The sequence below is a fragment of the Odontomachus brunneus genome, unplaced genomic scaffold, assembly GCF_010583005.1.
Source record: "Odontomachus brunneus isolate Ranch 3 - 2012 unplaced genomic scaffold, Obru_v1 Obru_scaffold_004, whole genome shotgun sequence".
NCBI classification, from domain to species: Eukaryota; Metazoa; Arthropoda; class Insecta; order Hymenoptera; family Formicidae; genus Odontomachus; species Odontomachus brunneus.
Genome location: NW_022639454.1, coordinates 953213 through 978907, shown reverse-complemented (window position 1 = coordinate 978907; position 25695 = coordinate 953213). Strand labels below are relative to the sequence as shown.

The 25695-nt window shown below is 41.1% G+C and overlaps 5 protein-coding genes across 10 annotated transcripts; 2 read left to right on the top strand and 3 right to left on the bottom strand.

Annotated features, from left to right (window-relative positions):
• Positions 1–234: 234 nt before the first annotated feature.
• Positions 235–2590, bottom strand: LOC116847047 (probable tRNA N6-adenosine threonylcarbamoyltransferase). Of its 3 annotated transcripts, none has more exons than XM_032821632.1 (5): positions 2442–2590; positions 1870–2311; positions 1615–1793; positions 1266–1549; positions 235–861 (listed from the first exon to the last, which is right to left on the bottom strand). In XM_032821632.1, the coding sequence occupies exons 1-4, from the start codon at positions 2554–2556 to the stop codon at positions 1278–1280; spliced, it is 1008 nt and encodes a 335-aa protein (XP_032677523.1). In that variant the 5' UTR covers positions 2557–2590; the 3' UTR covers positions 235–861; positions 1266–1277. The 3 variants fall into 3 exon arrangements, with proteins under 3 accessions (XP_032677523.1, XP_032677532.1, XP_032677517.1); XM_032821641.1 differs by lacking the exon at positions 235–861 and adding an exon at positions 1008–1161; XM_032821626.1 differs by lacking the exon at positions 235–861 and having other exon boundaries at positions 1262–1549.
• A 104-nt stretch (positions 2591–2694) lies between these two features.
• Positions 2695–7260, top strand: LOC116847029 (serine/arginine repetitive matrix protein 1). Of its 2 annotated transcripts, none has more exons than XM_032821594.1 (5): positions 2695–2836; positions 4410–4495; positions 5029–5801; positions 6081–6232; positions 6685–7260. In XM_032821594.1, exons 3-5 carry the CDS (start codon positions 5034–5036, stop codon positions 7088–7090), a joined length of 1326 nt encoding a protein of 441 aa, XP_032677485.1. In that variant the 5' UTR covers positions 2695–2836; positions 4410–4495; positions 5029–5033; the 3' UTR covers positions 7091–7260. The 2 variants fall into 2 exon arrangements, with proteins under 2 accessions (XP_032677485.1, XP_032677494.1); XM_032821603.1 differs by having other exon boundaries at positions 4283–4495.
• A 230-nt stretch (positions 7261–7490) lies between these two features.
• Positions 7491–11784, top strand: LOC116847063 (ubiquitin fusion degradation protein 1 homolog). 3 transcript variants are annotated; one of them, XM_032821671.1, is made up of 8 exons: positions 7491–7702; positions 7839–7999; positions 8317–8385; positions 8500–8555; positions 10104–10224; positions 10299–10453; positions 10791–11342; positions 11576–11784. In XM_032821671.1, the coding sequence occupies exons 1-8, from the start codon at positions 7632–7634 to the stop codon at positions 11642–11644; spliced, it is 1254 nt and encodes a 417-aa protein (XP_032677562.1). In that variant the 5' UTR covers positions 7491–7631; the 3' UTR covers positions 11645–11784. The 3 variants fall into 3 exon arrangements, with proteins under 3 accessions (XP_032677562.1, XP_032677552.1, XP_032677543.1); XM_032821661.1 differs by lacking the exons at positions 10104–10224; positions 10299–10453; positions 10791–11342; positions 11576–11784 and adding an exon at positions 8669–8875 and having other exon boundaries at positions 7505–7702; XM_032821652.1 differs by lacking the exons at positions 7491–7702; positions 7839–7999; positions 8317–8385; positions 8500–8555 and adding an exon at positions 9735–9985.
• LOC116847074 (vacuolar protein sorting-associated protein 29) lies at positions 11650–13866 on the bottom strand. The gene is made up of 4 exons (XM_032821682.1): positions 13712–13866; positions 13101–13292; positions 12606–12841; positions 11650–12504 (listed from the first exon to the last, which is right to left on the bottom strand). Exons 1-4 carry the CDS (start codon positions 13712–13714, stop codon positions 12387–12389), a joined length of 549 nt encoding a protein of 182 aa, XP_032677573.1. The 5' UTR covers positions 13715–13866; the 3' UTR covers positions 11650–12386.
• A 1138-nt stretch (positions 13867–15004) lies between these two features.
• Positions 15005–25439, bottom strand: LOC116844813. The gene is made up of 12 exons (XM_032816865.1): positions 25218–25439; positions 23798–24387; positions 23308–23418; positions 22971–23221; positions 20430–22777; positions 20018–20147; positions 19451–19939; positions 19213–19362; positions 18438–19132; positions 17928–18347; positions 17614–17837; positions 15005–17516 (listed from the first exon to the last, which is right to left on the bottom strand). Exons 1-12 carry the CDS (start codon positions 25273–25275, stop codon positions 17298–17300), a joined length of 5685 nt encoding a protein of 1894 aa, XP_032672756.1. The 5' UTR covers positions 25276–25439; the 3' UTR covers positions 15005–17297.
• Positions 25440–25695: the final 256 nt, after the last annotated feature.

Sequence of the window (25695 nt, the reverse complement as noted above, 5' to 3'; positions counted from 1 at the left end):
ATACTACGATCATACTATTATCGTTGCATATGTAAATCACTCTCTTCAACTTATTTCTTGCGCAACAGCCTCTGCGAAACGCGTTCGACTCTTGTTATAATTTGACACGAACTAATCTCGCAACGGCTGTAATCAAAATGAAAGAAAACTCAAGTTAAATTGTAAGATAGGACTCGGCAATTTAATATCAGATATGTAGGCTATTATTATATTGAATATATCAATAATATAATTTAAATGTGATGTACCATAGTTAATAGCAATTTCGAGAAAAATTCGCCAGCATTCTACGTGGGGCGCCGATCCTCGAACGGTCGAGCGACGTTTCCATCCCTGCTTCTCTCCTACTCAAACCCTGTTTTCGGCACGCGCGACCTCGTAGCGCGATATCGTCGGAATTCGCGTTTCCGACGCGAAGCCGAAGGCAACGCGCTCGTCCTCGCCTCGCCGAGGACCGAATCGATAAAGCATTCGTATGTACGCCGAAGGAACCGTTCTGTGTGTGGATGATAGTCGGGTCGATATCGTATCCGAACGAGGTCAATATCGAACCACCTGGAGGAGCCCGGCACACAGGGCCGAGGGTGAAATCAGTGTAACTTGCTATCGGATCGTCAGGAAATCTATCCACTCCTCATCGTAGAAATCAGGTTACTATAGTAGGCTGGTCCATATTTCCGGATATAACACGGCCGCTTGTTGCCTATACGACCGCATCGCGAGGGTATTTTTAGGGGCGGCATGGAGGTCGTCAAGAATAATTGTACAATCGATCTTTAACGGTTACCGCATTTTTGCACATTTGTATAATCACTCGCAGGATCGGTAACGCGTGGACTTGGATAGCGATATATAAGGAGCCTAAAATTAAACCAAAATCCATGAAAACTTTTGTGAAACACAAATGAATTAAAATAAATTAACTTTCCCTTCTCTCCCACCCGTAAAAAACTAAAATACTATCCCCCGAATTAGAAATTGATATTTCTCTCCTAACTTTAAGGAAAGTTATACTTCTTTTATTGTTTCACATTTTAATTATAAGTAAATAATCTGAGATACATATATACGAGATAATTCTTACGTAACTATATTATTATATAATGATAAAATTATTTGGAACAAGTTTCTGTTTCAAATATCTGGTATGCTTTACCATCCCTGAAAGAGTTAATTATCAGGGATCTGTGTTAATTTTATTTTATGAAAAATATAAAAATATTTTAAGAAATGTAAGGATATAGATGGTTCACCAGAGGACTTACTTAAAAATATCTTTATTTTCTCCAAGAAACACGCACGTCATCCGTTCTGTATCTTTGAACGCAAGTGGTTTGGTCCCACGGTGTACAACCATCGTATCTGTACTGGAGTAAGCCGGCGACCGCGATCATAACGCCATTGTCTATGCAGAAGCGATGATCTGACGCGTAAAGAGTCGCATACCTTTCTCTACACATGACGCCCATCATTTCCTGCAGTCTCTCATTGCAACCCACGCCACCCACGATCAATACTTCGCTCGATTTTACATGTGCCATCGCACGCTCTGCAATACCATACAGAGTGAGCAAACAAGAAAAGTGCAAGACAAAGCTGTTGACTTGCAGTTACCTGTGATCTCAATAAGCATAGCGAACACTGTCTCTTGCAGGGAAAAACACAAGTCTTCAGGAGTAAATTCTTCTGTATCCAACCATACAGCAAGATGTTCCTCTATGTAACTTAAAATACCAGAAAACGATACATCCATCCCTTTCACCACATATGGAAGCGGTGCTAGTTTCTTGCCCCTTAACAACCAAAAATTCTATTTGAGAATTAAGTTAGAAATTTCTGACAGAATGATGAACATAAAAGATCATTTACTTTTTTGCCAATTGTTCTATATTGTATCCAGGACTGGGCTCATTCGAGAGTTTCAGTAGTCTCGCAAATCTATCCAGGCAATTGCCTACCGCTATGTCAATTGTTTCACCAACAATGCGATACCTCTGTTGAAAATACACGATGATTTGAGTGTTTCCACCGGAAACATATAAAACAGTAGGATTCTCACTACCAGTGATCAAACGTCCCATCTCAATGTGGCCAATGCAATGATTGACCGCAACTATAGGTTTATTGTACAATTGGGCGACAGTTCTAGCCACTAAAGCTGCAACTGTGAGCGGTGCTGCCATTCCTGGTCCCTTCGTGTAGCAGATCACATCTACATCCTTCAAGGTGATTTCTGCATCATCCAAAGCTTTCTGCAAAACATCCAGCACATAGTCCCTGTGATGCTGTGCAGTTTCCCGAGGCAAGAAACCTAACAGCAATCAAGATGTAAATCATCTAATTTACTAAATATACATCTATCTTAGAATTATTTCAGCTTTAACAAGCCTCTGTCATGGAAATTTGAAATTGTTATCGAACTTGAGTCAATTGGAGGTTACCTTCTCCCGGTGGAGTGACATAAGTGTGTCGCACGTTCGACAACACTTCCTTATTTCGAATTACTCCTACGCCCAGTTTGTTCGCGCTACCCTCGAATCCAACGACGACCACCATTTCTAGCTTTTCCACAGCTTTTTCGTCGTTTCAAACACAGGCGTGGAGCGATCCAAATAGAACGTCACACTGTCATTCGAGATTCGCGCAGGCGTACGACTCGCCCGTCGAACCGGGAACAGTAGCGCCACCTGTTCGGTGTTTCCATCCGGTCGAGCCGTCAGGAAAGAATGCCTCTTGTTAACGGGGCCTTCTAGGCACGTACCCGATGTGACGCGGAAGTGAATCGCCGACGAACGTGCAAGAAAATGCAAGTTTTCGGGCCGCCGCGTTAAGAAAAGTGAGTGTCCGTCCGTCCTGCTGGATATATGCAGGCGCCGTCGAGAGTATTGTCCGGGATCGAGTCGAGTCGCGCGGAGCTTGGCTACATGGCCGATTGATTTTCAGAGCTGCTGCGAACGTTGTCGCGCGCGAACGGACCACGAAACGGTTGGTCGTCGGTCGCGTGTTTCTCGTCGGACGCGCGAGTCGCGACGAACGCGGTCGTGTTGCGAGAAAAAGCCGACGAATGCACACCAGAATTCCGGTGTTCGGCGTTAATTCGGAGTTGTGTGACGACGCATTAAGTAAGAGGTCGATGCTAGAGCGAGTGAGATAGAGAAAGAGAGAGAGAGAGAGAGAGAGAGAGAGGCAGCTGGTGCGCGACGTGTGTACGCAGCAAGTGGAAAGAAAGAAAGAGAGGACGTGAGAAAGAGAACGCGAGGGAAAGAGAGAGAGAAAGAGAGAGTGAGGGAGAATGGGAGCGAAAAGGAGGCGCCGCCGACCTTCGCTTTTACGAAACGAAGGAGCGAAGGAGGCGGACGAGCGCGCGCGCTTATACCGGTTCCACAGACTCTCTCTCTTCGAGCGATTCTCTCGTGGCACACGATCGGCGACTCGATGTCGCCGATCACACGGCGGTGCTCGCCGCGGTGTTGTCCGGCTAACGCCCTCCTGAGCACCGGTTCGCGTCATCGTCGCGCGTCACCGGTGCGTGACGTTTGCGTCTCTCGAAGTCCGTTCCCGTGGGCTTTGACAAGTCGTGCCGCGAGTGGTCGCGAGTTGTCGTGCGGGCGAAACGCGTCGCGACGGCAATGCCTGGCCGCCGCGTAGGTGATGCCAAACGCGAGAAGTGATACCGAATCGGTCGACCGATCGATCGATCGATCGACCGACCGATCGATCGACACTAAAATTGGGCGCGTTGCATTCGGCCGGCGGGCGCGCGAGTGCCGCGCCGTTTAAAGACCGGGCCGTACATTGCAAGCGCGTCGTCCGGCGCGCCTCCCCGGTCACGCGACGCGCTCTCCGGCTCGTGCTCGAACATCTCGCCGATGTTCCCGCCGGGAACTCTCTCGCGTATCTCCTCCACCCGGAGATAAACTCCGCGGCCGGTTTTGTTCGCGCGCGCGGAACATCCGCGACGCTCTCATGGAATCGCGGTACCACACAGTTTCTGGAACGTGCGGTGAGTGGCCGATATGGTAAGGCATCGCGTGCCGGCGTTGTCCGCCTCGCGGCGAAGACGAATTTACGTTGCACATGTGGGACTGCCGCGAAACAAATCGGATTCACGTGAGAAAAAGAAAGTACCTCTTAAGAAAAAAAAAAAAAAAAACAAACAAACAAACGAAAAACAAAACACGCACTAAAGCGCACTTTACAGAAAGCTCTAACTTTATAACGTCTCTCGACCACCCAGCCGACGCTTGTACCGGATTTGTGACATATAGAATTTTTCATCTAGGCCAGTCGACCCTAAGGACGAGTGCTTCTGATTCTCTCTTCTCTTCGCGTTCGCGCCGTTCGTCGTATAATCCTTATGGTCGCAGCATTGCCTATCGAAGATTAACATTATTGACACGGCTCCACAGGTGTGTCTGGATTGTCCAATCATCTTCTGCTATTATCCCAGCAGAAGATCTGCAAGATCAGTCTTCCGTTACACTTGCATCGTGAGGTAAGTTTTGCGAGATATCGGCTGCGTTCAGCGGAGAAAGTTGCTTTGCAATTGTTGTAACATTTGGGAATCTGATTGGACATGCTTTTAGATTGTGCTGAGTTTGAGAACATATCCCAGTTAGATTCACAAAGTTTACAACAGTTGTAAAGCAGCTTTCTTTGTTGAGTATAACCATTCCCATGATTTATTCCATATATACTTCCATATGCCCATTGTTTATTTCATATACATATACATTGCAGATTGCAAGATGATCTAGATATAATGAAGTTGGAAGCTCATCAAATTGAGAGTCAATACAGATGCACTTATGCAATAAGATAATAAAATGAAAAACACTGAATAATAATAAGTAACAATAGCTAATAATACTAAGAATAATTAATAATAATTACTGTATGATAATTACTGAGCAAGAGCATGATTCTCAATTTCGACGGTTTGGTGAGCCTCCAACTTCATTGTGACTAAACCATTCTGCAAGCCATTATACATAACAAGACATCTAATTCAAATATATTCTTTATCAGGCATAATGTCGCGAGATTATGAGAGCAGAAGAAGAGGCGGCAGTGGCAGTGGTAGCAGCTCCAGCAGATTGCGAATGGACACAAGCGTCTCGCAGCCCAGGCCACACGGTGAGAGCTCTAGCAAGCGTAAGGAGATTGACAGTGTAATGCGAAAGGCGCGTGAGTCACAATCGAGCTACTGGAACAAGAAGCTGCTGGAGGCGGAGGAGCGCGATCCGAATAGGTGGCGTCACAGCGGCTACAAGGAGCTCTACGTCGGCGGCGAGCCCAGCAGCAGAGGACACCCCAGGAGCCCGAGGAGCCCACGAGCGCCGCGCAGCCCGCACAGTCCGCGGCCGCGCAGTCCGCGCGCGCGAAGTCGATCGCCGCGGGAACGTTCTTCCCGCGAGCACAATCGAGCCAGACCGGCCGCACGTAGCCCGAGCACAGGCAGTACATGCTCCGACAGATCGTGCTCCGTCTGCTCACCGAAAGAACGACGGCGCGTCGCGCCGCCCTCACACTCGCGCTCGCGATCAGTCACACCTGTGCGTAGCAGACCGCATCCGAAAGAAGTACTGCCGTCCAGCTCGCGGGCTCTGCCGCCGCGTACTAGGCCGAGGTCACCGCCTCTACCGCGTCCGCGCACACCGCCGCCGGCGCCGCAGCCGCCGTCGTCGCGTCATCAAAAGGATTACAAGACTCTCAAGGAGAAGGAGGTCAAGGCTCGCCGTAAGGAGAAGCACCACAGCAGATTGCCGGAGGATCCGCGCGTCCCGGACCCCATCCCATTGGTAAAACGATCGTTTGTCCCTGCTAGTATCTTCAGCGTTATTTTGTTATTAATGTTAACAACCATGAAGATATTTAAAAGGTGATGAGCGTATTCTATAAGGAAGAATATAAATCTAGTGGTAGAGCAGTTGCTTCGAGTAATGAGCGAGTAGCGAGAATGTCACTGAGAAAGAGAAGAGAAAGAGTAGAGAAAGAGAGTTTTATCGTGATCAGTATTTATGGTAGGTCTGGTCGCGACGCACACGTGTCAGCAATTTAACTCCTTTCAAATTCTGTAGATGCGTAAACCTGTAAAAGTAGAAAAAACACACTCGTCTCACGGAGCACCGCAAATGATGCGACCACCACCGGACTCCTCGCCCAGCGATGACAGCGACAGTTCCTCAACCACATCGCATGTTGGTCCGCCGAGGATGACATTGTCCGAACGGTATTGCGCGAGACTGTACTTAATATAGTTGATCATGAGTCTTTTTCTCTAGAATGAATTCATGAAAAGTGAACATTTTCTGACATGTATGAAAGTGTTTACGAATTCACACTTGAAGAAAAGCTTCATTCCCTCTCTTTCATTTATTCAACAAGAGTTTCTTCTTTATATCTTACCAGGTTAAAGATATCAAAGAAGAAAACATTAACGGCTAAAGTTTCCCTACTGCGTCTTCTTTCTCTGCTAGGTTTTTTCGTTAGACAATAATTAAGTTAATAGAGACTCTGAAAGGCTTTAATTCGTTAGAAGTCAAGGTATACAAAGATGCAATAGGCCGTTTCTTGCTAGTAAAAATCTTCTACAATCTTTTGTGTAGCGTCCAGTTTACTCGTATAAATCTGCGATTTTCTCAGTATCGTTAACAAACTGAAATTTATCTTCTCTTTTCGTAGATTTGGTAAAATGGCACAGTGGAGTGTAGACCGTAGGGATATGGAGAACATGCGTATCACAAAGGACGGCGAGAACGCGATGAAGGTCGTCATAGAGGGTGAGGAGAGGATCGCGCGTTTGGGTTACGATTCGCCGCCACCCGGTCATTATCCCGAATCGCTTTTGGCCCAAGGACCGAGAGGTCTCGAATGTTGGGATGACGTGCGCGTGCGATACGACTACTACAAGGCCAGGGGATACCTTCGCGACCTCACTCTCGATGACTACATCAAATGGGAAGAATGGTGGTACAAGTATCAAGAATGGTTGGAAGCTGAACGTTTCTACGAACAGTGGGCCTCGTCGAATCGTCCGTCCGGCAGTAGTCGCAAGAGACGAGGACGACGTAACAACAATGCTCACTAATGGACACTAACGGACACGTAACGTGAAAATCGATGGCGAATTGTATTCGACTTGTCGACGATGTCATTTATAAAATGTACTGAGATATCTGTTGTGCTTATTATAAGGATACCGAAAATGTGTACACATTGCATTGCATACATCGTAATAAAAAAAAAATATGTTCCGCAGACAACTTGTTTTAATGATCTGTTAGACTATTTTATTTCAATGTATTTTGTAAGAATTTTTAACATGCATTTCCTTATTTCTGACGTTATTAAAAATAAATGGACGATACGAGTATCCAGGAGTCTTGCGATAACTACTCGCTGTTAGGTCAATAAGCTTGTATCGTATAAATGATGTCAGAGTATATGTGACATTTGGCACATGTATGTATATATATGAGGGACAGATAAATAGAGGGGCAAGGTCGAAAGTTATCGAGAAGATCATATATATACGTAACTTGACTCGACAGATAAAGCAAAGACAGTGCAGCGAACTACACGTATTCCAGAGAAAATTCAATAGCGAGTATAGAATTTGCTACTACACCATGTCAACAAGCAAGATTATACGAAAAACAATTTCAACTGCAAAGGCTCCGACACCAATTGGGCCGTACAGGTAAGTTTATGGCTCCAGTTCCTCCCTACCTGAATTGATCATGAAGTTATTTTTAAATTCTTATCAATTAATTTTGTTGAGTCAAATTTATCATCAAGTATAACTTGAAACATTCTAAACATATTTCTTTTTACAGTCAAGCAGTTTTAGTAGATCGCACTCTATACTTGTCTGGAATGCTCGGCGTAGATCCTAAAACACAAAAGCTCGTTGATGGAAATGCTGTAGCTCAAGCTAGACAAGCTCTTATTAATATAAAAAATATCTTGGAGGAAGCTGGATCCAGTCTCGAAAAAGGTTAACTCAATTATTACAAAATCCTATTTAATTTTGGCTACTTAATTATACTGATCGCTACAGGCTTAGATTGTTTGCTCTTTGTCTCAGTATTTCAGGATCATTTCTTTTAAACTGTGCCATATGTTATGCTTTCTGCAGTAAGAAATAAGATAAATATACTTGTTCAGAGAATGAAAAATGTCAAGCTATAACAAATTTTAGAAAGTAGAACCAAGAAGGAAAGATCTGCAATAAACAATAGAGCCATAATAAGCTCAATTAATATCCCTTGTCAAACTTTTCAATTTAATTTTTTATATTCTTATCCCTTACAGTTGTAAAGACCACTATCCTGTTAAATAATTTGGATGACTTTGGTGGAATAAATGAAGTTTACAAAGAATGTAAGCATTTAAAATATATCTTATGTGCATACATATATATGTGCATCTTGCAGTACATTTTTACTTAGATAATAATTTCATCTTGATAATAACTGTTGTGTTATTTATTTATAGTTTTCACTGCAAATTATCCAAGTAGATCCACCTACCAAGTTGCTAAGTTGCCTCTGGTATGATAGAAGTGTTATTAATAATTTACCAAAAATTAATCTTGCAAATAAGTACATGCATGCAAATTAGTGCACATTATTATAAAATAATTCTTATTTATTTGTTGTTACAGGGTGCACAATTGGAAATTGAAGCTATTGCTGTTACCGGTGAAGTTTCCAAAATGTGAAATAAGAATGTATATACTACAATATCCTTTTGTATGTTTTGTATCTAAAGAATAATATTCGCAATTATATCATAATTATCTTTTACAAAAAGAAGTCTCATAAAGCTAAGAAATAAATGTGAAAATAAAAGGCCATGTCATAAAAACAAATGGTTTAGTCTGTCCTTGGAGCTGTACTACTTGAAAATAAAAATCTGGCTGATCTGTCATTAAGTACCGTTTCTACTTTGGTTAACTTAATCGGTTCGTTTTTCCAACAAAATTGACCAATCGCATCTATTAATTCTGAGAAATGTGATTGGTCAATTCCGTTGGAATAACTAACCGGTTAAGTTTAACAAAGTTGGTAGAAACGGGCATAAGTCATACTACTCCATAGTTGTTTTGACTTCCAATCCCGGCACCCGACTCTGACTGACTGCTATACCGGTCACTACTCTACTGCTACTGAGCTTTTTGTGATCCCGCCTTTAGGAGGGGGTCTGAATGGTAGCGATGCCTTCCTTTTGGGAAAGAAAGGTTTCGTACCTGGAGTGTCTCAGGTAAAGGATTATTTGGACAAAAAATTATCACTGGCTGGCAGCCTGGTCGGTCGGACGTGACAAAGGCAATGGCTCATATTCTAATGGCTCCTGTACACAAGACGCGGTAATGCTTATCGCGCGACAGCATTACCGCGGCAGAAGTCCGCGCGACAGCCAATCAATATGTTGTTTTTCCGTAAGAACTAGAAGGTTATTACGGAAAGCAGCATATTGATTGGTTGTCGCGCGAACTTCCGCCGCGCGGCAAGCATTACCGCGTCCTATGTGCAGGAGCCATAAATCCTCTTTTATCGATAAAAGTACCTTGAATATAGCTTCTCAGCCAATCAAGTAACTCCTAAGCCTCTTTTAGAGGCACTTTTATAGATAAAAGAGGATTGAGAATATAGGTCAATATATTTGTCGCGTTGCTTGCACTTTTGACACTTTTACACTTACGCTTGTTGCATACCAGACGTAATGAGCGAAATCCAATGAGAGCTCTTCTTTTTAAAGAGAAATCCAGTGTACACGAGCGTTAAGGTTTAAGTGCCAAACGTGCAAGCAACGCAACAAACCATCAGTCCGTCGAAGGTCTCTCAAGAATCGTGAGAGTGAAAGTCGTGTGCTAACAGGATAAGCATCAATATTCTATTCCATTTTGAAATTCACGGTGTGTTCTCGTGAGAAAAATTTGAAAAAGAAATCGTCCACAGAAAATCAAACTGCAGATATGGTAAGAATAATGAAGGAGTCCACGAATATGTGGTAAACAAGAGAAACCTTTCGACTGAATTGAATTGAATTTTTCAGAGATTGAGGTTATGTTTAACATGAGATGAATGACTTTTCAGTTTCAGTTTGGTTTCAACATGTTCCCAGAGATTCCGCGGCCCTTCAACACGCAGTATAAGTGTTTCTCGGTGTCGATGTTACCCGGCACTTATCGCCAAGACGTAGAGCGTGGTGGCAAAAGTGAGAAAATTGTCAGTGATGTCAGTTGCTTCCTAATGAGAACACAAAGGGATATTTCTAATTTTATCTTCCAGTAATCATGCCGCCGTCTGCTCTGGAGCAACTCACCAGGCTCAATATCATTTACCCAATGTTATTTAAGTTGACCAACAAAAAAACAAACAGGATCACACACTGTGGTGTGCTAGAGTTTGTCGCTGATGAGGGCAAAGTTTATTTGCCTTATTGGGTTAGTAGGAGACCTTGAATTTCAACTTGAAATAGCAATTAAAATAAAAATAGCAACAATAAACAAGGATCATTATTACTTTAAGCAAATGACAATAAATAATGTTGCCTGAATTTTTTATAACTGCCTTAAACAACAACAAAAGTATTGCATTCTATAGTAAATTCCACATTCTAACATTGAAATGATAACACAACTCTTCAGTGGAGAAACAATTGTGTAATTTTGTTTGCATTTGAAAGTTCTTTCAAAAGTCAAGTGTTAAAAAACAATGTTTGATAAAACACTATAATCTTCATGATAATATAATAACTAATAGAAAAATATTTTATTGTAGATGATGCATAATCTTTTGCTGGATGAGGGTGAACTATTGAATGTGGAGAGTGTGTCGTTGCCAGTGGCGACGTTCTCGCGCTTCCAGCCGCAATCGGAAGATTTCCTAGACATCACGAATCCAAAGGCAGTACTAGAGAATGGACTGCGCAGCTTTGCTTGTTTAACTACGGGTGACGTAATTGCAATCAAATATAATCAAAAGATCTATGAAATGTGCGTGCTGGAGACGCGTCCTGGCCCGGCAGTTAGCATCATCGAGTGCGACATGAATGTAGAATTCGCTCCGCCGGTTGGCTACAAAGAACCCGAACGGCGTATAAAAAAAGACGAAGAGCAGATGGAGGATTTAGCGAATATGATGCCAGAACCGTCTGGCTTCGTGGCGTTTAAAGGCGAGGGCGTTAGATTAGATGGCAAAAAGCGCAAAGATTGGTCAAAGCAGGAAAAAGAAATCATGAAGCCGGTCTACGTTCGAGGAATACCTGATTATGATTATCAAATAGGCACGATCAGGTTCCTACGAAATATGAAGCCAGTGAATAACAAGGAGGTGAGTGTCTTGTGAGAACTAAGCGATGATATATGAAGAAATCGCTTCGGGTTTGGATAATAATTACTAAAATTCCCGAGTTTATGCTAGTCTAAAATTATAGTAATCTATATAATTGTGATAATATATAATCCAATTATAATATATTAAACTATATGATGTAATCCACTTTATAATAATTCATTCTGAGAGTATATATGATTGCAAATTATATATTGTTTGTGTTATTATAGACGAAGGATTCTGACGAATTCAAGGCCTTCACAGGCGAAGGATTCTCCCTGAGGAAGTCGAAAAAATAATAAGATAACGTGCAATCTTTTATTTATTTAAATTTATATGTAAGGTTACGAGCGCGTCCGGACTGAATGAGTGGTTTTTTGTAAGAAAGTGTTCTATGATGTGTTCCTAGTTTGTTATAAAAAATATGATAAAACGACAATCGACATTTTACACAGTCATTAACACTACCTAGATACAATTAATTGGTATCTTAATGAAATGACGCACGCTTTTTATATCTCTTATAACAAATTTTTTTTCAAACAAAAACATTGTCTTGCTTTTTGCTTAACAAAAAGACTTCAAACTTTTTATAATGTTTTGATTTTCAACATGCTCGAGCTCACCTTAAACTTTGTAAGTATTCATACATCTCTAGATTAAGATAATGCGACATATATTAAACGTTATATACCTACAAGATAAATTCTATATATATATAGACATAATATTTTGTACAATATATTCTATAGAATTCTGTTAAATTATTTGTGGTAGTTTTGGATATTATACTTTGATCTATTAATTCATTTTTAGATACATAATGAATACTTCTCAAGAAAACTTATTTTTGATACATAATATTGATATCACTTTATTTACAATAATTATGTGTTAAATGATTCATACTTAAATGATAATTATTTAATGCGACGCAAAGTGCACAAATCGTGCAAATTAAGCGTTCATATGCATAGTCGCACCTTTCCATTCCGGATATAATTTATAATTGAGATATCCTGAAAATTCCCTCCAATTGTTCTAACTCTTCTTATATTCAATTCTTTCCACCTTGACTTCGTCCCCAACCAGCTGATACACGTAAGTAACAACTGTTGAGCTTTGAATATCCATTAATACAAATGATGGAATGACAGATCTAAATAGAGGAAGTTAAATGTAATTTAATGTTTTTTTTTTTTTTTAATAAATACATGCATTTTTTTAAAACAATCTATACTTTTTCTTGAGGAGACTTACGTGTCCAGAGGATTGTAAGCTCCAGTAGCTGAGCCTGGATTAATGTAGAATTTATTTTCATGCTCATATGCCTCAAATTTATGTGTGTGTCCAGATATTAGAATATCAACATCCAATTGTCTCTGTATTAGTGCCAAGGATTCCGGATCACCCCACGGCACTACTTGATGCCCATGAGAAAGTCCTATTCTAAACTGGCCTACTGTAACCACTTTCTGTTCTGGATAATTCAAATTCTGCAACAAGAATAATATCCTATATATTACATACATTAATAATCCTATCAAAATTCTGTATATATTACATATATAAATAACATCTTAAATATGCATAATACCCTCTAATCAATTAAACAAATTTCTTATAGTTTTACTTAGTCTTAATAGGCAATCATATTCAATTACAATATTTTAGTTTTGTTTTAAATATTTCTCTATATAAAAACAGAATTGTTTGATATTTACAATTAAAAAATATCATTGGAACAATATATACCTCATCAAAATCTCCTCTAACTACATGTACATCACTGGCTAACGTCTTAAGATAATCATAAGATTCTTTCGTACAGAGATTGCCTGTACATAAAATATGTTGGATTCTGCCTGGTACTAATAGCTTCTTGAATTTGCTTGGCAGACTGCTACACCTGTGTGGAATATGTAGGTCACCTAGTACTAAAACAAGCTGAAAGAAAATTTTATTCTCAAATAATTCTTAAATCTTTTCTTCAAGTTACATGCGCACCTAATCTCAAAAATCTTACAAATCATATTAAGCAATTTATAATCTTTGAGATATATATCTTTCATGTAAAAATTATAACTTTATATGAGAAAAACTGACATTTCTGTAACTTGTCAAACTATTTGTAAGATGTTTCAATATCAGTAAAAGATTATAATAATTATTCTTCTAATATTATAAATTATATTTAAAAAATTCATAATACAAGATTTTACGATCTTAATAATAACATTATAAATATCCTAAAATATAATGTGAAATATTAAACAGCAATTGTCTCGTATATTAAAGGTTAGATTATCAACAGCACAGAAAAAGATTAATTTTGAACGTTGACAGATTGATGTTGCATTACTCACCATGATTTCTTTTAAAAAATCCTGATACACACACTAATATATCCCTCGATATATATATAAATTATATATATAAAGATTTGATATCAATTAATTACTATGTAAGGAAAAAGTGTATCTGACCCGTTGTTAAATCTATTACTACCTTATTGTTCTATCCTTACCTTGAATCTATCACTACTCGTACAGTCGATGTGTACGGTGGCGTCTCGTAGCGGAGACTTCGGAACTAAGAGTTGACAGAAATAACGGGTCTAAGGTATTATTAAACGGGGAGCACACACTCTTGCATAAAAGCATTATGCATAACGCATAAGAAAATTGATCAGAGTTCTTCATTTTCATCGTGGTATAGAAATGAGGATTTTGATTGGTTAATTATCTTATGCGTTGTGCATTATGCCTTTATGCAAGAGTGTGTGCTTCCCGCTTTAGACTCGTTATTTCTGTTGACTTTTAGTTCCGAAGTCTCCGCTACGAGCCGCCACTGTACACATCGACCGTACGAATAGTGATAGATTTAAGTGATAGAACAATTAAAGTAGTGATAGATTTAACAACGGATCAATAGTATCTTAGATCGTTATTTCTGTCGACTTTTATAGCATGTTCGACTGGCTCTGGGTTAAATCACTCTGGGTTATTCAGCTTACGTTTATTGGTCAAACAAGTACTTATAAGCTTTATGATTGGCTAGTCCCTTATAGAAATATCATACTAAGAATCATTGATAATTACTTATTTTCAGTATTAAAAATACTGGATAATAAGTAATTATCAATGATTTTTAGTATGATATTTCTATAAGGGGTAGAGACTTATGACGTCATTAATCGCTCTCGGAGCGATTAACTCGGAGTCGAACATGCTATTAGTCACTTTTAGAGCCTCTGCACAAGAACATCCGTAACATGTTACGTTACGTTAAGTACTGACAATACAATGGCCATACCTGTACGTAAAACTAAATTTAAGTCAAGGTACAAAGAAATCCGTAAACTTAACATGTTACGAATGTTCTTGTGCGGAGGCTTTTAGGCACTTTTCCCTTATATTGAAACATATATAGGATTCAACAGGCTATAATTTCTGCAAAAATAACGGTAGCGAAATAGTTCGAAAAATTTAAAGCTTTAAAGTTTCTACTTTTCAGGTATATTAAATTCGTAACGTTACTATTATTTATGGACATTAAGAATAATGATATGGTTTGAAAAGTTTAAAGCTTGAAGTCTCTAATATATATTGGAGAAACTTAAATATAAATAATATTCAGGAAAAAGAAATATATATAAATAAAGTTTAACAATCATTATTGTAATTTATTTAACGTTACTTTCCAAAGTGTACGATGTAGTTTGTTCGCGAAATATTGCCTATCTATAATAAAGTCTGCAATTATTATTAATAACTTATCAATGTGCAGTCGTATCTTCATTATAAAAAAGTTGAGTTGGTATGTGCAGTGCTCGCGCGCTCGTTAATAAAGTATAAAATAATTACAGACTGATGCGAAAAAGCGATCGAGTAAAATACTTTATAAAATATAAATAAGAATAGGTACAATTTTTTTTCAAATTCGACTGTGACGAAACAACCGTCTCGTCACGACGACCCGACCGAACATCCGTCGGGTCGTCTAACAGGCGCAAAGCGCCAAACAAATAACGGCACACACCGCCGCTAAATCGCGACGCCGCCGATTAATCTCCCGAATGGGGAAGCGCCGAGACAAAGCAACCACTAGTATAAAAGTGCGGCATGATAACGAATCGACACCAGTCCCGAGGCGGCCGTACACATGCCAATACGACCGCCGCTCCGACTTCCTTGTCGGCATCAGCCGACATCCTAGAAACACCGCTACGACCAGGAAGGTGCGCTCATCATCCTGGAAGTATCTCCTCCTGCCGAATCCGCTCTCGGAAAGGCAAGGGAACCAGAGGTGGCGCGCTCACCGCCTCGGTCAAGCGCTCTTGACCTCCCTGCCAAGCAGAGACCCGACCGCGAGGAAAGGTGCGCTCATCTGCTCTCAAGGCCAGCACCACTCCGCAAGGCAGCGCAGCGGACGAGGGACATAGAGGTGGCGAGCTCACCGTCTCTGCCCCGTGCTCAGGGCTCCCCGGCCGCTGCCTCCTCAAAGGCGCCTCCGCGCCACACCTAGCATAAGTCCGCGTTAGAATAAGACCGCGCCTAGTATAAGTTCGCGTTAAAATAAGTCTGCGTTAGAATAAGACCGCGCTTAGCAACATAAGCCAAGCTTAGCACGCGTCCGCGACCAGATACGACGCCGTGTAGTTATAAGACCGCGAATAGGTGGAAGCAACCGTTCCGATACGGCCACCATCCTGTATACATAATCACAATAAATTATTTTGTTATTCTTTGAACACACGGACACTCACTTCTCACACACCCACACACACCCACACGCACACTCGCGCTCCGGCCGAACTCTCGGACACCGGCGAGCTTATCCACCGTCGTCGGTGTCACGCACGCTCGCAAAGGAACGCCAAGGTCGTCCGACCGAACCGCGAGGCGAAGACGTGACACAAATTGACCGCCAGGCGAAGACGTGACACAAATCGACTTCTTCCTTCAACTTTCACAGTACTTTCTCAAGATCCGTTTGAGTATAAATTATAATCGATACAATACGTAGCGTAGAAAGAATAGATATAAACTTTACTATATACAAAGATGTCCATATATAATCGTAATCTTAAAATATATAATTCTCATCGTTGGAATAATACACATATTCCGAAGAAATACGCAGGCACTTTAACACGTACATTGCGACGTCTCCTATAATATATTAATAAGTTTAAAATTAGGCAATTATGCTCTTTCAAAATGTACATAAGAAATATTCTTACAGTATATCTTTCAATCGTTATAAAATTCTTAATTAATCGAAGGTGTCTTATCATTTATATTCTACATAAAACGTATTACTAACGCGTAAATAATACCTCAAAAAACACCAACTTCTATACAGTGGATAAGGTCACAATATTAAAAAATATTCATCGCAAATCCTAAAATTATTCTGGTAAGACATGATCTGAACGTAGCTCGCGTACAATACGCTCCTAAATTGTTTCAGAAGACACAATGAATTATTTTCAAGAATCATTCCTAACAACAATGATTGTAAGACTATCGTAGTAACAATTTAGAATTCCTTCCTGAATTGTGCAGAATAATTCCGAAACAAACAAATCTGCTATTTATACATATCTAACGGCACGATGTTAGATAACATTTAGTTCAGTCTTCCTTATCGCTATATTCGGCTCTTCGCAAAATACATATCTCGCCTCATATAGCACTTTGGAGGAAAATAAACTCTTCAATGCTCTCTTCAACTGTATACGAACATACATAGCTCGTTACAGTTGTGTGATACCGTAAAATGGACGGTCATACTTTGAAATACTTTATGGCAGGATATTAATTGCTATACGCGATTTATCGGTGAAATTCAATTGTGCCTCTGTCGGAACATTTATAATATAATCCATCAGTAGAAAGGAAATTATCTTTGGTTATATTGTTGGAGCATTGAATTTGGCTTGTTTCATTACTGGGCTGCGTTCTGACTATTTTTACCGCGATTACGCAGTAACGACGCATCCGAGAGCGAGTAAGTACCGGGCTCAAGTACCGGCGGGTACTCCAAGCCAGGGTAATCAGGCGGCGGAGACGTCGGCGGTGGTATGTATGGTAATGTTGGAGGTGCCAACGAGCTTCTGCCGCTATTAGAATAGCTCTTCTGACCGGATGAATATCCACTGCCGTACTGAAAAGAAAAAGAAAGAAACTCAATCGTTCTGTCAATGTTCCGATAAACTAACGATAGTTTTTATCTAAATTCAAATACGATTTGTGTTCAATACTTTTGGTATATTGGAAGGCGCATCCGGACTCCAGTCGCTAGTCGAACTAACTGAACTGACACTTTGACTGAGCGTCTGCGAAGGGCTATTTCCGCTGAAAGAGCTGTGAGACTGACTGATCCCACTGTCACCTGGACTCTGACTGCCGGAACGAGTGGATAATCGGTGCTGCGTCTGATTGGAGCATTTGTCACGAAACAGTGCTCTGTGTAACCTTGGTGAACCTGCTCGTGTAACGATAATTAAATTTCAAGTCACGTCTCGCGAAAGTATATCCCAAAATGTACTCAACGTTTTAATTGGAGATCACTTACCTAATATGGTTTTCTGGCTATCCTTGGGAAGATCTAATGTGCAAGGTTTTTGCTGTTTAGTCCCAAACAAGCTCTTCAGACGATTCGCCTTCTGCACCTGATCATTTTTGTCTAAGTGCATTTCAAACGCGGCTCTCATACCTTCCTGCTCGAAAGGCGACGTTGGTAAGGGTGGCGGCTGGTATTGCGCTACGTTCTTCAGACGATTCTTGTCACAGTTCGCGACCTTTTTATCGCAGTTCGCGGTCTTCTTGTCGCCACGTTTAAACGAGTCCAACCAGTGTTTATCAGAAGAGTTATACTCGTGACGATTGGTAAGATTGAAACTCCCTTTCCGACTAATTAACACGTCCTTTTTCACGCGCTGCAACGTCTCCGATGACGCGTGAGACGTAAGGTCACTGCTGGATCCGGAGTAACCTACGATGAGAAGGAAAAAATTCAAGACTAACCTTAAATCTCATCAACAATTAGTAAGCGTTACGATTTCATTGAAACGTTGAAATTTACCGTCGTTCCTAATAAGTCGCTTCGGTACCGCTTTGAAATCCTCCATCAAATTACCGACGTCCCTCGACGAAACATAATCGTGCGTCTTGTAGTTCTCATGATTGGAAGACTGCGAATGGATGTTATGCTCGTAGCCCCTGCTATGGAAGTCCTGTCTACTCGGATTCGTTGCGTTTCTCCAATACATCGTATCTCCGTTCTTGGTCTGCTGACTGCTCAGTTGTTCTTGGGCTTTTCTCTTTTGCGCGCAACTGGAGTCCCACGTTCTCTTGCTGTGCGCGATCGTCTTGCACTTGCCGCAGGATTTATCGTTCACGCAGTCCCCTTTGCTATCGGATCGGCTGGCGATAATATCCCCGGTGAGCTGACGCGACAAATGCGTGTTCGCGTGTCTCAAGTGGCCGTACACAGTGCTGTTGTTCTCGTCATTGATCCTGCCGTAAGTACCGCCGATGTCGTCGTTTGACGATGCATCGCTCAATTGTCTGGCTTGCTCGCAGTTACACGCCACGTTGTCGTTGAAATTCCTGTGCTGTATATGCACGTGATCGTTGGTTAAAGGTGTAACGCGCGGTGACATCGATCTGTTCACGCTAGATTGCCGGTAATCCTCTTCTTGTTGCAACAGCATGAATTCTTCTAGCGTGATGAAGCCTTGCAGATCGTCCGCTCTTCTGCCACGACCACAGACGGATCTGTATGCAAATTGCAAAGATACGGATGTTATTGTCGCGAAATAAGTATTTCTGCGAAAAATATACAACGCGAAACTTACCTATCCGTAGCACGCCGATAATCGCCCATGTCCTGATTGCTCAACGGGTTCGACATGTCCATAGCGCTTTGAGAGGCGCTCAATCCATAAAACGTACTGCCTGCGATGGTCATTTGTAGATCCGGGGAATTCGAGTTGGAATCTTCTTTCCTGCAGAACGTTCGATAACAACTTTAATAGCTCGTCGGAGTTAATAGCTAGTCAGAGACGCGATGAGATATTTATCTGATGTACTTACTTATTCGGCGTCGACGTGGGAAGGACTCTTCTGTAACTGCGAAACTGCGCCGTAGGTACAGGCATATTTTGATTTTTCGCGCCGAGGAATTTCAAGTACTTGCGATCCAAACTTGCACCGCCGATCTCATGATCCTTGAACACGATATCTTTCCGCGCGGCCTTTTTCAACGAGCCGAAAGACTTGTCCAGATTTTGCCTGGATTCCAGTGTGCTCTTTATCTTGCTCTTGTGAATCTCGCTGTCACTCTCGTCGGTCTCGCTGAATAGCCCGTTTTGACTGTGAGCGTCTGCGCCTAAAGTGCTCTTACTGATCGCGTCCACCCACAAAATCAAACAGTCCTCGGTATCGGCAGCAAAATAAAACACCGTTCCAGTGTGGTAGACCTTGAAGGCATATTTCCTCGACTTGACTTCGGCGGCCGGTGAGACGGTGAAGCCCGCTAACGAGATTAAACAGTCTGCTTTCGTACTGTCCTGCGTTTTAAACCTGTCGATAATATGCAGAACAGGTCACTTTACTTAATTACATTTGATATTTATTGCGACGTGTCTTAAGTGATCTCACCTGTACAACGACGAACATTTCAGCACAAACCAGGCTCGTGCCCACGCTCCGCCTGCTCCTCTGCTGCGGTACGTTAACAATCCTTCTATGTCACCAGTACCAACATCTTTCACAGATACATTTCTTCTCTCTAACAAGAAAATTGTGTATCTCTTGTAAATTGTGAGACAAAAAATATCGAACGTTCTCTCCATTTACAGACACATTACTTCTTTTTAACAAGAAAATTATGTATCTGTTCTACATCGTGAAACAAAAAATATCAAGAATTTATTCCAAGTATAACGTCACATATATTCTAAAAATGATTTTAAATAGAAGATAAATAACAAATGTAACTCTTGTTCACTTTGAAAAACTTTCAAAATCCGTCTGTGTATCCAGAAGAAAATTGTAACTTAATCATACTTACTAGTCAGTAATATATTCCGTTTTCTGTTACTTCTTGGACTGCTGTTAGACTTGCTCAAGCTACTATGTAAGCCGATACTTCTAGCCACCATCATAGCTCGATTCACGACGCTCTTCTCAAAACTCCTATCTTTCTCCGATAGCTTTGGTCTTAGATCCAAAGCCAACATTTGTTTCGAATTGATCACATCGGGACACTCGACATGACGCGAAGAATGTTCGTACTTGTAGCCGTCTGTTGCGGATTGACCGAAGCAAGTAAACTTTTCCACGAACGGCTCGTACTTCTCATATGTGTATCTATCCTCTTTCGACTGCCTATCATTGTTTTCACTGTACAACGAAGCTGAGTCGGACTGAGTGAACTTCTGATCGTTCAGACTTACTATTGCACGAGGCTCGTCGATAAAGTCAAACGAATTCTCCATATAATTGAACGCGCACACGTCGGGGGAGAAATCCTTCCTATCTTGACAATCTGAATTGCTTCTGGCGTGATTCTGGCGTGAAGGTAAATTCGAGTCCACCTTCTTCAGCTCTCGTCTCACGCTGGGTCTATCCGGGACCTGAGGCCTTTCCGAGTTCTCCGCAACTCTCGGAGCATTGTTCAGTTTCGCGTCGGCCATTTGCTTCGGATGAAAACTACGAGGTGGAGGTTCCGGCGGTGTCATGTGATGCTTGTTCTCGTATTTTCTTACAGACTCGATCTTCGGTAACTCTATGTAGCGGCAAGACTGCACCGTAGCCAAGGACGAGTCCGACGTGGATTTTATGTCTTTAGTCTGCGGTTTCGTGCTGATCTGAATTTTGGAGACACTGTGAATGGCGTTCGACAAATCGTCTTCGACAAGATTGGCGTTGCTGCTCGATGGTCGTGGTACTATCGTCTCAGTGCAATCCTCTCGCGATAATGTTGTGGAAGACTTCTTCTCAATCAGCCTCGAGTGCTGAGCTAAAACGCCATCGAGCATTTGTAAAACTTGACCAAACTTCTGCGACATCGTGTCTCCTTCTACACTGCTACTGCTGCATGACATCTCCGAGTGACGGCAGTTTTTCTCGCGACAATTAGACGGCGAGCTTTTCTTCGGGCAAATAGCTTCGGGCTGTTCATGCATAATCGCGCCCTCGCGTTCGGTGCTGGAGTCAATGACGTTGCCGTACTTGTCGCACGTGTTCGCATCTGATATATTACATTCGATATTGCTTTGGTTTCGCTCCTCTACGCTGGTTCTAGGACTCGCGTCGTTTATTGTAACGCGCGCAGGATTCTTACGCGAATCCGATTCCTTAGGCACTCCAAAGACACACGCTTGCTCCACCGCGCTCTCGATCTGCGCGATCTGCTTCTCTATGTCGCTGACCTTCCGCGCGACATTACCGCATCTCTTAGCGGCGTTACCGGCCTCTTTGTGATCCCTATTCTGCACGTTCTTTGATCTCCTATGATCGTCAGTACTTTCGACAAACGTGTGAGCATCAGTCTTCGTCAAAACACCACCTGGCGTACCGTTATTTGAACAATGAGCCGGTAAGTCTAATTTACAAAATGGATTCTCGAGAAGCGCTAATTTTCTATCCTCTTTATCCTCGGGATCCGACAGGTCGTATGCCGGTGTACTGTAGCTCTTGTCTAACTTACCACGTTCTTTCACATGTCGCACGCCGGTGATCTCTTTGTTCCCCGGTGAATTCTTATTACTAATACTACGCGTATCGTTAATAAAATTATTACATTCGTCCAAAGGCACGGTCGTATCATTTAAATTATTGCTATCGTTGACGTTGTCCATAGCGCGAGAGTGCTCCTTGTTCGTGTCTTTGTTCGCGATACTTATCCCGCCGTTTTCGCAGTTCACTGCGGGAGTAACTCTCTCTTTCGTATCGTACGTCATTTTCCTTGCGTTACTCGAGTAGACCACGCTCTCTGTGTCAACTGACTTCTCTTGAAATTGCACCTTTCTGTCGTCTATATGACCGTCAGTCTTTTTTCTCCTCTTCACTGGTTCTATACCTAAACATGTCTGCGGCCGTATGTTTGACGGTACATTGTCTAGACCGTGGGCGCAAGACGCCGCTTTGTCGCGTAACTGGAAGGACGTGCAGTGCTCTTGCTTCAACTCTTTCCAAAACTGCTCAATATCAATACCGTGTTTGGTCGTGGGACTGGCACCTGTTATCGTAGCTCGTCTTTGGACCAAGCTTCTCGGCTTAGTAGAATACAGACGGATAGGAAGAGGCGGTTCTACCTCGCTGTCCGAATCGCTACTATCCGTAGCCATTGTATCCAACATATTAACCGTATCTAAAATACTTGCCGGCTCCGGACTGGGATTCTTTGGTATGTGTCTACGTGAGATATAAAAAAAGTTTTTCGTTAAATATAAAGAAATAATTGTCTTAATATTAGAAATTCGGGTGCGATAATAAGTCTAAGTTAGACTAAAATTTACATGCTTTATATACGATTGTTATTAGACAAGAAAAGAATTAGATTAGCAGCAAGAGCGGCAACCAAAGTACGTAGAGAAAGGCAGCTTACCTAGGTAACGGCATTGTAAAGTCAGGTATTGTTAATAACTCTGGTCTAGGAGATGGAAGATTATGTTGCCATCGTGTTGTGTAGGAGGTTTTTTTGTTACTTGGAAGTCTATACGGCTTTATGTAAATCTGCCCATAAACTTTAGTATGCCTTGGCCTACGTTTTAAAGTCAAAAGGATTTCTGCCGGGCTCTCACGAAATAACTCAAGCAGGTTCTTTCTCTCCCAACCAACTACTGTTTGATAATTTACCTAGCAAATTTATATATATATGTATGTATTTAACAATCGAATGATTTACCGATATTTAATGTATTTTTAATTAAATCGTATTTTACCTGAACTATCTCATCTCCTTCTTCCATTTTGCCACACTGGTGTGCAGCAGATCCAAATTTGATTTCGGCTATCTGGTGTGCTCCATGAAAAGATGGCAAAATATAAAAACCCTGGAAAACAATATTTTGATGATTAAATAAATTATTGTATAACATTTTTTTATTATTGTACATCTAAATACAATATTGATGTGAAATTATATTAACTCATTAAAGACATTTTGATTGTGTTCTTGCTAAGTACATATTATCTAGGCAGGAAGTTACAATCACAATATTATGATTTGCTGAGTTGGGTCTTATCAGTGCCGGATGTAATGACTAAATCATATCAAAGTAAATACAAACTACTTAAAATACAAGCAATTGCATATTGTTATTTAAAAAATTGTACTCTACAATATTGTGGATAAAATTTACAATTCAGATTTGGAGATATAATTAATATATTAGTAGTTAAGAATTCAGTATATATTATCTAAGAACTCACCAAATCATCACCAGATTTCTTTTTTAATGTCGCTAGATCTAAACTAGCAGGCTGCAAAATCATAGGATCAGCAATGTCTTGTATAATATAATCTGCTAATTTTGCCAGTTGACCACAAGTTGTTCTAATTTCTTCAATTGGTTTCTCAGCAAATCTATCCCTTTGTGCACATGTAGCCATTTCTAAAGACAGTTTCATTAATTCAGCCTTCTTGTCATTATATTCTAATTGCCCACTGAATGGAGGACGATCTAGCCATCTCACTAGAGGTTTCACTGCCATCACAACTGATGCTACATCTGACAATGTTTGAGTGGTAACAGGCTTTGAATCAGTCTGACGTGATAATTCATTGTGCAAGCTGTATGCCTGACAAGACAGCCGCAGTGCCAGCAGCTGCAAATTTTCCCTGTCCAATTCATAGTGAAAATTCCTTAGAAACTCCACAGCCTCAAGTATAATCTCTTGATGTCCAAGTTTCAATACACCCAAGTGTTCTAAATCTTCTGGTCGCAGACTTAATAATTGTTGCCCATTGACACTATGATTCATAAAACTGTGCACATAGGGAAGTATGGCATTATCTAAACCTGCGACACAGAGAAATATTTAATTGTTAGTGTTAGAATTCCTGGAATATGAATCATATATAACAGTCATTATCCATGATGACACATTGCTTTAAAGTAAGATAATCAGAGAGGAAATATATTGTGTTATGAATAAATACTGATGCAATAAGAAATCTAACAAAAAGTACCCAATACAAAAATGAACTATATAATTTATATATGTATATATATACACAAATTACTAATTTTCTTGTATTATATAAATTATTTCTTTTCCTTTTCCTCCAAGTACAAAAATACTTGAGAAATAATACGTTAACATTATTGCACAATAATATACTAAACAAAATGATTCTCATTATGAATTGAAGTGTCAAAATGTCAATAGCTTCTAGACAATTAAGCCAATTAACCCACGGATCGACTTATGGCATTTAATAATTAATGATTCCCACGTACTTCAATTTATTGACATTATTGTTTAATACCGCTAACGAAATATCGTTAATAACAGAATTATAACGTTTAATTGATCGGTCTCGAATTCCATTGAGGATACAGACGGGAAATCATGTGGGAATTACGCAACCAGATCGAACGAGCAAACGAATGAATGAATGAATGAAGGCAGCCTTTTACACGCATTAATGAACTGACAGAAGCAGAGGGGTAGGGGAACGGGGCGAACTGAGGGCGAGTATGCGGAGAGCGAGAGAGAATGGATTTTCACAGGCGAAACTGAATGGAACCCCCGACATGTTTTTTCCGAGCGACGGAGTGATCGCTCAGTTTTTCCCACGCCCGCTCACAAACACACTATCAGCATCGATAAAACATTTTCGTCGCACCTTTCAGCCACTCGCACACCTGATCCGTTTTCCACTCCGCTACATTAACATACGCCATGGCTCGACCGTATATTGATTCTCGCACGAAACACGAAAGTTCTCACGACTCGTCCTCGATCGTTCCAATTTTCGCTCGCCCTGTCGATAAAATTTCACTCCAACGCCAGGCTCGAGCGCGCGCGTCGGTACGATGCGCGCGCACCATACGTTCACTGTCTGAAGTTAGGCATTTCGAAGCTTCGACAGCGTCATCTCTAGAAACCTGTTCGTTCTGCACCGTCTGCACTCTGTGTCGTTTTTCTCTGCTCCCTTCAAGTCCGATGCAAATCTATTTGCTCTTTGATTATACTTTCCGTGTGTTGGCTCGACTCTTTTCTCTTCTCTCTCTCTAAATTCTTCGATATATGCGTACAGTCGGTCATAGAGAAGTAACAACAATTTCTCTCTCGGTTCTCTTTCGGCCCAATCGAAAATCACG